The sequence below is a fragment of the Danio rerio genome, chromosome 8 (assembly GCF_049306965.1).
Source record: "Danio rerio strain Tuebingen ecotype United States chromosome 8, GRCz12tu, whole genome shotgun sequence".
NCBI lineage: Eukaryota > Metazoa > Chordata > Actinopteri > Cypriniformes > Danionidae > Danio > Danio rerio.
This window is the reverse complement of record NC_133183.1, coordinates 3,272,780-3,285,000: the sequence shown is the minus strand read 5'-3', so window position 1 is coordinate 3,285,000 and position 12,221 is coordinate 3,272,780. Positions and strand designations below refer to the sequence as shown.

Sequence of the window (12,221 nt, the reverse complement as noted above, 5' to 3'; positions counted from 1 at the left end):
TAAAATGAAGTGTGTAATGATGGACACTTCACGCACTCAACGACCGCATGTTTGCTTACGTAGTGGAAGGGGCGGAGCTATCGGACGCACATGTTGAATAACTTTATTTATTTTGGATGGTGAAAGCAAAATTCTCCTACGATTGTGATTATAGCGCCTCCCGATGGTGAATGCGGCAATACTCACGATAGGTTTTATTTGATAATTCTGTTGTTTATTTCACTGATTTGGCAATCGTCAAATGTCATCAGGCAAACGGTTTGAATTTCCGCTTAGTAAAAAAAAACATTATTGTGCCATTTGGGACACCACTACATACATATACTATCCTGTTGAGTGTGTAAGTGCATAAGTACATAGTGCATGAGTGCATAGTGTATAGTGTGCCATTTGGGACGCAGCTTTGGGGTTTCACCCCGGCATCCTGACCAAAGTTGCCCACTGGCCTCTGTCCATCATGGCCTCCTAACCATCCCCATATTATAGTTGGCTTCATCACTCCACCAGTCAGTTGGTGTGGTGTGCGGTCTGGCGCAATATAGCTGCCGTCGTGTCATCCAAGTGGATGCTGCACACTGGTGGTAGAGGAGGAGATTCCCCCCCTAAAATGTGTAAAGTGCTTTGAGTGTCTAGAAATGCGCTATATAAATGTAAGGAATTATCATTATTATCGACTGCGTTCAATATGAGACGTAAAGAATATGCCAACCATGGCTTTTATGTTAAAGTAGTCAGAGTACAGAGTATTTGTGTAAGCCCAATGCACAGAATCATTAAAGCAATGCAGTTAAACACCAGCATATGGCTTTATTCTTAACCATAACCCCAAGTAAAAACAATGAGATAACGTAGTCATTTAGTATAATTTTGATAGTGATAAACGTTGACCCCAATTTAACCCCAATCTGACCCCAAAATACCTTAGAACTTCATTGATTAAAAAAAATCTATAGTAGCCACTAGGGATGTCACGGTTCTCAGTATAATATTGAACAGTACGGTACGACCTCCACGGTTCAATACGCGCTTATGAATTGTGGTTTTCTCGGTTTAGCGTTTAAATAATTTATGTGCGTTTCATAGATGAGGAAACTCCTCCCCGCGAGCAAATATCCATACACTATGCTCTAAAGTTAGGGGGCGCTTGACTATCATTCCACACTTTAACATTGCGAGCGGCGGTGAAGTGAGGCAACAGTAGAAGGAAGCGCTGGCGTCTTTCTAATCTGCGATGTGAGGACATTTCGGTTTTGCCGGTAAGTATAATGCCGATAAAAGAAAAAATGGTGAACAAAAAAATAACTGTGTGCAAGCATTGTTTTACACGTATAACCATGACTGCACATCTGCAGCGCCATCACCCAGCAACATCACTGTCTGAACACAGGATAGCAGAGAAGGTAATAAAGTCCGTCAAATAGCAACAATCCCTCGCTGAATCTTTCCAGCAAGCATACCCAACTGGTTCCGAGAGACACATAAAATAACAAAGGCAGTGTGGGTGTTTATTGCTAAAGATTTGCAGCCGTTTTCGGTGAATGGAGATGCGGGCTTTTGTCATCTTATAAAAGCACTCGCGTTACAGATTACAGTCTCGCATTTTTTCAGCACTAAGATAATTGAGATGGTTTATTTATGTTTACTTAAGTACAAATATGTTTATTTGAAGTGGCCAATTTATCTTTATTAACTTCGCATGTGTGTTTATTTTCAAAGTGTAGGATTTTATGTGTTCCCCAGTTTGTACATGGGCTACCAGCAGATGTGAGATTTCACTGTTAAGTTTTATTATACAATACACTAGGAACTACTGTACTTTTCATGGCTTTTAAGTAAAACAAAATGAGTATTGCAATAAATTGTTTTTATTCTTTTCTCCTTAACCTCTTACTGTTCCTATTGCCTATAGAATTAAAAAAAAAAACACATGTCAAGCCATGAGAACTGAACCGAAAACCGTGTTTAAAAAACCGAGGTATGTATTGAGCCGTGGGCTAACTGTATTGTTGCATCCCTAGTAGCCATTCTGTGGCAGCATTGCATCACTGTCAATGAAGGCCTGTCTGCTCTCCAAGTCAGACTGTAAAAGATATGGACGTAGTATCCGTGACGTCACCCATAGGTTTCTATAGAATGCAAAAGGTACAAGTAGGTTTGGCCAACCTTCGCCATTTTGTTCGCGCGACCACTCAGGGGTAAGTCTAAATCGGATATGCGGCCGCTGATATGCGATATGCACATTATATAGCAGCATTTTTTTGACACTGTATAACAATAATTAATATTTTTACAGTACTGTGATGGTTGGGTTTAGGGTTGGGGTGGGGTTAGGCGTTAAATAATACAATTTATTGTGTAATTTAATAATTACATAAATATTTATAGGCACAACTACTGTTTTTACCTTACTGTGTCGGTTGTGTTTAGGATTGGGGTAGGGGTAGACGTTATTAAAATACAATAAATGGGAAATTTAATAAATAATGTAAATAAATCTTGTTAACTTCCAGCCGCATCCATATTCAATCTAGCAACAACCCCCAACCAGGGGATTCCACACCAAGGCAAAGAGGGCGAGCGGAGTGAATGGTGCTGCTAGCATTTTGCTTAGATGGGCTTTTCTTTGGGAGAAACGCTTAATACTTCAATACCTGAGACTTGTTTGTGTTCTGACCACATGTGGTTAGTTGTGTACTATATCAATAAAGTGTTTAGACTTTTACAAACACTGCTGTAACCAGTGCTTTATTAGTGAATTGCGAGGTCCTGAAACCAATCAGGGTAACTGATCCGACACATTACCCGAGGATGGAGAGGTGTCCTGAAGTAGAAAGAGGGATGAAAGTGAGCGAAGCGGGGGGTGTCACGGTTGAAATTGAAGAGGGTTGGGGAGTCGCGGAAGAAAGCGAGAGTGAATAGCGGGTCGATTGAGGAGTGGGATAAAATGAGGTGACGGATCAGATTTCAGAGGTGCCGGATCCGGCATGTTCCAGCACAAATTAAGTCCTGGTTGTAACACATTAAGCCACTAAACATTGTTCTTATGATACTTTTCTACAGGAATAAAAATCAAATTACTTCCAAATGCTTAAATATAGCCTGTGATAGTAAATGAAAGGCTATTGATGAAATCCAGACATATCACTGTATGACAACGCTTCAGATGACTGTTCTAGAGCCTACGGCTAATCCATCTGTCAGATTTTGGAGTGCATTAGAGTGCATTGTATATGCTGAGTTCAGCAGCTAATCAGCCGGAATAAGCTGAGGTGAAGTGACTGCGACCAGCAAGACTTAATATCACCTAATATAAAGAAAACGGATGAGTTATAAAAACATTCACCCCCTCACAGTTGTCATGAAGGGTAATATTAGCTAAATGAACCAAAATCATTATTTGTACCAGGCTGTAAACACCTTTTTTTCTGCTGTAAAGTTGGAAACTTTCAACAATCTACAGTGTCAATAGAAATTTGCTCTATTATGGAGCCAGGACTAGCGGAGTTTTGCAGGTTCAGTTACTTCCGTATTTGCTTTATGAGGGAGAGCGGGATATGAATATGATAATATTAATAGGAATATTAAAAACAGACCATTTTTGTTTTTGTATTGTGCTGATTTAATTTTTTGTTATTCAAAATAAAAAAAAATGAATATCAAACATGTTTTTTATTTAGCTCATCCTTTTTCACCAATTTTCATTTCTGAATTTAAAAACAAAAATCAAACATTGACTGCTTTTTCTATGTTCGTTTTTAAAGTATAAATCCAATGGCAAAAATATACACTGACTTTATTTATACTGTGTGTGTGTGTGTGTTTTCAGGTAGCCGATGCAATCCTGGGTAATCAGATGTTCTCCCACTACGACCGGCCTCACATCGCTCAGCTGTGTGAGAAAGCTGGCTTACTACAGAGGGCACTCGAGCACTACAGCGACCCCTACGACATCAAGCGAGCCGTCGTACACACACATCTGCTCAACCCTGAGGTGTGTGAGAGATAAATGACACCTGCAGCAACATACCAATGCATGCTAGAGTTTCCATATGCAACTTTTTTATATTTGTTATCCTAAAAACACACGTCTTGTATCCAAAATTGGCTTTGTATATATTTATTAAAATTCCTTTATTTTTATTGTCTTGGCTTTATTTTTTGTCTGGTTTTTATACATGTATTCTTGTATGTATTTTTTAGCTCTATTTTGGTACATTATATACTTTTTAATCTGTACACCTACCGGCCACTTTTTTAGGTACACCTGTCCAACTGCTCTATTCAGCCAATCACATGGCAGCAGCTCAATGCATTTAGGCATGTAGACATGGTCAAGAAGATCTGCTGCAGTTCTAAGCGAGCTTCAGAATGGGGAAGAGAGGGGATTTAAGTGACTTTGAACGTGGCATGGTTGTTGAAGCCAGACGGGCTGGTCTGAGTATTTCAGAAACTGCTGATCTACTGGGATTTTCACGCACAACCATCTTTAGGGTTTACAGAGAATGGTCTGAACAAGAGAAAATATCCAGTGAGCGGCAGTTCTGTTGGCGCAAATGCCTTGTTGAGGACAGAGGATAATGACCAGACTGGTTGCAGCTGAAAGGCAACAGTAACTCAAATAAGCACTCGCTACAACTGAGATCTGCAGAAGAGCATCTCTGAACACACAACACGTCCAACCTTGAGGCAGATGGGCTACAGCAGCAGAAGACCACACCGGGTGCTGCTCCTGTCAGCTAAGAACAGGAAACTGAGGCTACAATTCACACAGACTCACCAAAACTGGACAATAGAAGATTGGAGAAACGTTGTTGAGTGTGATGAATCTCCATTTCTGCTGACACATTCGGATGGTCGGGTCAGAATTTGACGTCAACAACATGAAAGCATGGATCCATCCTGCCTTGTATCAGTGGTTCAGGCTGGTGGTGGTGGTGTAATGGTGTGGGGGCTATTTAGTACCAATTGAGCATCATGTCAACACCACAACCTACCTGAGAATTGGCCATGAAGGATTAAGGCACTTCTGAAGGCAAAAAGGGTCCAACCTGGTACTAGTAAGGTGTACCTAATAAAGTGGCCGGAGAGTTTATGTAAAGTGCTTTGAGATGCTACTTTTAATCCTTATGTATTGTTCAAATTGACTACCCTTTCGGTATGTTGGTGGTAGTTTTTGCCCCATTTGACCTACATTATGATGACATTTTTGAATGCAAAGCCATGACAGCATATAATCATGCATTCTTGATTGATGCTGGGAAGAGGTACAATTTGTCATTTTTACTGTCTTAATGTCTTAAGCTGTGAAGACAATAATATAAGCTGATTAGATTAACAGCTTCACACATTGATTATTTCTTACATACACTGTTAAATTACTGGCAGCAGTTCGCTGAGAATATTTCTGCTGTAATATTTCTGCTGTTCTGCAGTTTTCACTTTTACAGCACCATTTATTTCGCTGTATAAGTATTTACAGTATTGTATATCTTAATACAGTAATTTCCACAATGCAACTTTCAAATACGGTGACATGCATTTCATATTACGGTTAAATACTGTACAATTTACAAAAGTCATTATCAGTGTATTGTGCTGCTGGATTTTGCCGCATGTCTGTTTAGAGAAGTCCTGAGCTCAGTTTTCGTGTTCTCTTTCTCAGTGGTTGGTGAATTTCTTCGGCTCTCTGTCTGTGGGCGACTCCATTGATTGTTTAAAGGCCATGTTGTCCGCAAATCTCCGGCAGAACCTACAGCTGAGCGTTCAGATCGCCACCAAATACCATGAGCAGCTGGGCACACAGACACTGGTGGAGCTCTTCGAGTCCTTTAAGAGCTACGAGGGTGAGATGATCATCATTTTTTTTCAACTTTATTATAGTTTTGCTTTTCTTTTTTTGTATTTTTTTTGGGGGGTGTTACATCCTTTTAGATGTTAATATTAAACTAGGAGTAGATGACATAACATACATTAGTTTAATGTGTGTGACAAGTGGATGGAGAAAGAAATAAACTGAAAACTAAATATCACTGCAATTATTTATTGCCCATACATCCAATGAAACCAGTGAAAATATATTATACAGTGAAAGACAAACATATTTACAATGATTAAATTATGAATTTCCTGGGGGGAGAGGAAGTAGTTGAATGTGCTTAAATCAAAGAAATAAATATAACAAAACTCAGTAACTGTTTTCACCAAACTAAACTAAATATGAAAAGAAAAGCATGAAAAGAAACATCTTCAACGTACCAAACGTCTTAACTAAACTGCTCTAACTAAAAACAAAACATACAGAAAACAGCACATCCTCCTGAACCTAATGAACTGATACAAAATATCAATCTGAGTGTTGTATATGTATATCGCGCGACTTACTCCTACACCTCTCTGAGGCATCACTCAAACATGTCAGTTACTGGACAAGTTCACAAGCAAACACATTGCATTATCAAATCTCAAACTTTTGACAAGAGCATTAAACAAGCAAAACACATTCTCTCAGACTAGCCCTCGCAAGAGAGACTGTCCTCACAGAGACCCACAGAAAGAATAAGAGCGAGAAGGAAAGAGACAGAAAGAGAGATCGCCATTGCAGTTTGGGTTTGACATTTAAACGCTACGCCAACAAGCGATTGGTGGCGCGAACCCAGCGTCAGCGGCCAACGTCATCAGCACGAAATGCAGATCATCCAATGCTGTTCGTACTCTGTTAATGAAGTCTCTCAAAGCTGTAAAAAATGTAAAAGCTCTGTCTATTGTAAGCTATTATGAATTTGTTTTTGGCATCTTGTGAATGTCTTCCTTTTTTTTTTTAAATTAATTGTCTTTGGAATTTTCTTTGTTGCCTGTTTTTGCTGTATTTGTAAATTACTAATTCATAATAAAAAATTTTTAAAAATGCCGTTCGTACCTGTAACACATGAATGAAATGACACACCCACATACAAACAAATGCACACACTTATCCAAAATACGTTCTGCAAGCGAACGTTAAAGCGGGTTTCATCTTTTTTTATTGATAGCACAGTCAAGAAGGACCTCGAGACAGGAATCAAACTTAGGTCGCCGTAAACATTGGCACCATTGGCACCGACAGTTTTGCATTTTTTTAATGGGATAGTTCACCTAAAAGCGAAAATTCTGTCAATATATGCTTTTTCTTTTCTTGTTTGAGATTTTTTCTGTTTAACACAAAAGTCGGCATTTTGAAGAACACTGGAAATTGTACCGTTGACTTTGCTGTATTTGTTTTTTTCTACTATGGAATTCAATGGTTTCGGATTTTCAGCTTTATTCAAAGTATCATATTTAGTGTTTAACAGAAGCAACCTGCTCAAACGCGGTAAAACAGCTGTCCACTTCAGCTTCATAAAAAGGAGGCACTAAATTAATGTGTCGGCTCACATCAAATTGGAGCGTTAGTCACATCCGGTGTGGAAACTGGAGTGGAAGAGGCTGGCAAAGGAGTGACTGAAGGAAAAGCAGGAGAACTCTCCAGTGGATCACAGCCGGGGGAGACCGGTCGTGATCCACGCGAAGCAGCTCCCTCTATAACTCCAGCTCCAGCTCTCCTAACCTCAGCCTCTTCGCCACACTTTCTTCCTGTTCAACTCTTTTGATTTTTAACTCAGATAACGGGTCTGAATTTGGTAAACTACCTGGTGGTGCAAATATTGGTGACTTGAAAAGCGGAGACAAAGGTGGCGGAGTCGAGAGCCCCTCGTCGGCCTTCCCATCTTTACACCACCTGCCTCCGACGGATCAGGCAGTATACGCAGCAAAACCAATTCTTCATAAAGCACATCTTATAATTCTAATTTTGAAAGCTTATTTCACCGCAATTTTAAAGAATTCTGTCATCTTAAATAAGTCATCCTTACGGCAGCGACCGAACTGTCCTGTTGACCGGTCCGCGGAGATAAAAAGGTTGGGGACCACTGACATAGCGTATATGTGTGTATGAGTGTGTATAGGTGTTTCTCACTGATGGGTTGCAGCTAGAAGGGCATCCGCTGTGTAAAACATATGCTGGATAAGTTGGTGGTTCATTCCACTGTTGCAACCCCAGATTAATAAAAGGACTAAGCTGAAAAGAAAATGAATAAAGGAACTATGCCATTAAATGAGTTTATATTTTCAGACTATTTTAAAATTTGTGAGCACATTTCTTCAGTGACTTATTTTTCTAGTTCCAGTTAGTTTAATTTTTTTACTCATTGTGAATTTTGTGTTTTATTTCAGCTAACAGAAATGTTTTTTGACCGATAGTTTTAGTTGGTTTGTTGAGTTTCACAGGGTGGTTTTGTTGGTCATTCCTCGTCTCTCTGTCTCTTTCAGGTCTGTTTTATTTTCTGGGCTCGATCGTGAACTTCAGTCAAGACCCGGATGTGCATTTCAAGTACATTCAGGCTGCGTGTAAAACGGGTCAGATTAAAGAAGTGGAGCGCATCTGTCGAGAGAGCAGCTGCTATAATGCCGAACATGTCAAAAACTTCCTCAAGGTACAAGAGAAAGCTTGACATTCAGAAAAATCAATCAGTTAATCCACAAATTAAAGCAGTTTTAATATATGTTGCTGGAACATTTTTAAAACCAATTAAATAAATATATTTGTGCATTTGTATTTAATTTTAAAATATTTATGAATTAATTTGAAGTTATTGAATTAGAAACATTCAAAGAAACACTCAACAATATCTTTTGTTTACAAATTTTATTAAACACAAATTTTATGTATAAACATTTTAATGATTTTTTATTAAATTACATTAAATAAGCATGTTTTTTTACATTGCCTTTTATTATAATTATCCTCATTTGACTCTATTATTGCATATATAGCTTGCTTGTGACGTGGTCGATAAGAACACAAGTACACTGAGATGTATCAGGTACTGATTTGTCTTTGCTGTCAGGTTTTTTGAGTGTTTTTTTGTGTTGTGTATTTGCACAGGAGGCCAAACTCACGGATCAGCTTCCTCTCATCATCGTGTGCGACCGCTTTGATTTCGTCCACGATCTGGTGTTGTATTTATACCGCAACAGCCTGCAGAAATACATCGAGATCTACGTGCAGAAGGTGAAGTCAAGAAGTGCACTTGTGTGTGCGTGTGTATGGGTATAACTATGGGTGTGTCTGTATGCAGCTGTTTGTGTCTGTGTGTGTATTTATATCAATGTGTGTGTGTGTGTCTGCATGTGTTTGTATGAATGATTGTGTGACTGTTTATATCTGTGTGTGTGTACTTATGGAAGTCTACATGTGACTGTGGGCGGGTGGGGTGGATTAGGTAGGTGTGTTTGTGTATGTGGCTTTTTGTGTGTCTGTGTGTAACCCTGCATGTCCTACACCACCCAACCTGCTCCAAGCTGGTTTTGAACCGGCGACCTTCCGCATGGGAGTCGGTTGCTCTAACAAGGAGGATAAAGACTATGGCCTCTAGCGTCTGTCACTGGAGCCCCTTTAGAGGTCAGAGGAGTGAGGTTTACCTGCACAGCACTTACTAGCTGGCCTACGTTAAACTCACCCCCTTAAACCTCACTCCCATCTGGGTCAAGGCACCAATGTAATCCCGCCGGTCCAAGCCACCTAACCCGCTTCGAGCTGGGATCGAACCGGCAACCTTCTGCATGGGAGTCGGTTGCTCTAACAAGGAGGATAAAGACCATGGCCTCTAGCATTTGTCGCTAGAGCACCTTTAGAAGTAAGAGGAGTGAGGTTTACCTGCACAGCACTTACTAGCTGGCCTACGTTACATGTGTACGAGTATTTATGCGGTTATATTTAATGACAAAATCACTCATAGCCCTGGCAAATTCTGGCATAAAGTTACTTTAATTCAACCAGCAAGATTTTTTTTAGCAGAAATGACACAGGCTTCTCCCAAAGGATAATAAGATGATGCACAAGCGGCATATTTCTCAGCTTTTATTTACCTTTGAACAAAAAGTGTCTGAATTTGCCAGAGATATGAATGTGACTGTGTGTGACTATATTGTGTGTATATTTGTGTGTGTGTGTGTGCAGGTGAACCCCAGTCGTCTGCCAGTGGTGATTGGAGGCCTGCTGGATGTGGATTGCTCTGAGGAAACCATCAGGAACCTGATTCTGGCGGTTCGAGGAGATTTCAGCACCGACCAGCTGGTGGAGGAAGTGGAGAAGAGAAACCGGTACAACTGAAGCCGCCCTGCATGTCTTAAACACATTACAACACACCTTTTCACAACAACTATTCATCAAACGGCTGTGGAAATAGTCAGAGGCACAGAATATTAATGATGCATTTTATTAAATTATATTATATTATATTATATTATATTATATTATATTATATTATATTATATTATATTATATTATATTATATTATATTATATTATATTATTTTAAATTAAATTATTTTATATTATATTATATTACATTAAATTATTTTATATTATATTATATTATTTTATATTTTATTATATTATATTATTTTAAATTATTTTATATAATATTATATTATATTATATTAAATTATTTTATTTTGTATTATATTATATTATATTATATTATTTTAAATTATTTTATATGATATTATACTATTTTATATTATTTTATATTATATTATATTATATTATATTATATTATATTATATTATATTATATTATATTATTTAAAATTATTTTATATGATATTATATTATATTATATTATATTATATTATATTACATTAAATTATTTTTTATTATATTATATTATTTTATATAATATTATATTATATTATGTTATATTAAATTATTTTATTTTGTATTATATTATATTATATTATATTATATTATATTATATTATATTATTTTAAATTATTTTATATGATATTATATTATTTTATATTATATTATATTATATTATATTATATTAAATTATTTTATATGATATTATATTATATTAAATTATTTTATAATATATTATATTATATCATATTATATTAAATTATTTTATATTATATTATTTTATATTATATTATATTACATTATTTTATATTCTATTACATTATATCATACATTATTTTAAGTGATATTTTATTTTTTTATATTCTAATGTTTTATATTATATTACATTATATTTTAATATATTATTTTAAATTATATTATATTATATTATATTATATTATATTATATTATATTAGTACACAAAAAATTGCAAAAAAGGAAAGTGTCTGATGCATATGGAGAGGAGAGGGTGTGTGCATCTATCATGTCATATCATACTATATGTCATATCACATGTCATATATCATTATATCATATATATCATATTATGGCGTGGCAGTGGCGCAGTAGGTAATGCTGTCGCCTCACAGCAAGAAGGTTGCTGGGTCGCTGGACTGAGCCTCGGCTCAGTTGGGGTTTCTGTGTGGAGTTTGCATGTTCTCCCTGAGTTTGTGTGGGTTTTTCTCCGGGTGCTCAGAATTCCCCCACAGTCCAGAGACATGCGGTACAGGTGAATTGGGAAGGCTAAATTGTCTGTATTGTATGAGTGTGTGTGTTAATGTGTGTGTGAATGTTTCCCAAAGATAAGTTGCTCCTGGAAGGGCATCCGCTGCGTAAAAACTTGCTGGATAAGTAGGCGGTTCATTCCGCTGTGGCGACCCCTGATTAATAAAGGGACTAAGCTGACAAGAAAATGAATGAATGACTAAATATCATATCATGTCATGCCACATATCATGTCACATCACATATATCATAAATAATGTCATATATCATATCATTTTGCATATCATATTTCATATCACATATCATATATCATATCATATATCATATCATGTCGTATAACACATCATATCTCATATCATATACCATATTATATACCATATCATATCATGCCTCATATCACATATCATATAACATATTATATATCTTATCATATTATGTCATATATCATATCTCATATCATATCATGTCATATCTTATATCATATCTCATATCATATTATATATCTTATCATATAATGTCATATACTATATCATGTCATGTGATATATCATATCAGATGTCACATTACATATATCACACATCATATATCATTTATCATATCATATCTCGTCATATCATATGTCATATAATGTCATATTTTATCATATCATATGCCATGTCATCATCATATATCCAAAATTACACAGTATTTTCTAGAAACATGAAGTGTTGAAAGGAAAGTGTCTGGTGTATATGGAAATAG

General features: G+C 36.7%; 1 protein-coding gene across 4 annotated transcripts in view; it reads left to right on the top strand.

The window, feature by feature from the left end:
* Positions 1-12,221, top strand: part of cltcl1 (clathrin, heavy chain-like 1) — a 110,868-nt gene that overhangs the window by 54,156 nt on the left and 44,491 nt on the right. For all 4 annotated transcript variants that reach the window (XR_012384033.1, XM_073910008.1, XM_073910007.1 and 1 more), the window contains exons 12-16: positions 3,827-3,991; positions 5,663-5,843; positions 8,344-8,507; positions 8,960-9,085; positions 10,034-10,176. Coding sequence is in view for 3 of the 4 variants with exons in the window: in XM_073910008.1 (XP_073766109.1) it covers positions 3,827-3,991; positions 5,663-5,843; positions 8,344-8,507; positions 8,960-9,085; positions 10,034-10,176 (779 nt within the window). In the remaining variant the exon portion in view is untranslated. The remainder of the gene's footprint in view (positions 1-3,826; positions 3,992-5,662; positions 5,844-8,343; positions 8,508-8,959; positions 9,086-10,033; positions 10,177-12,221) is intronic.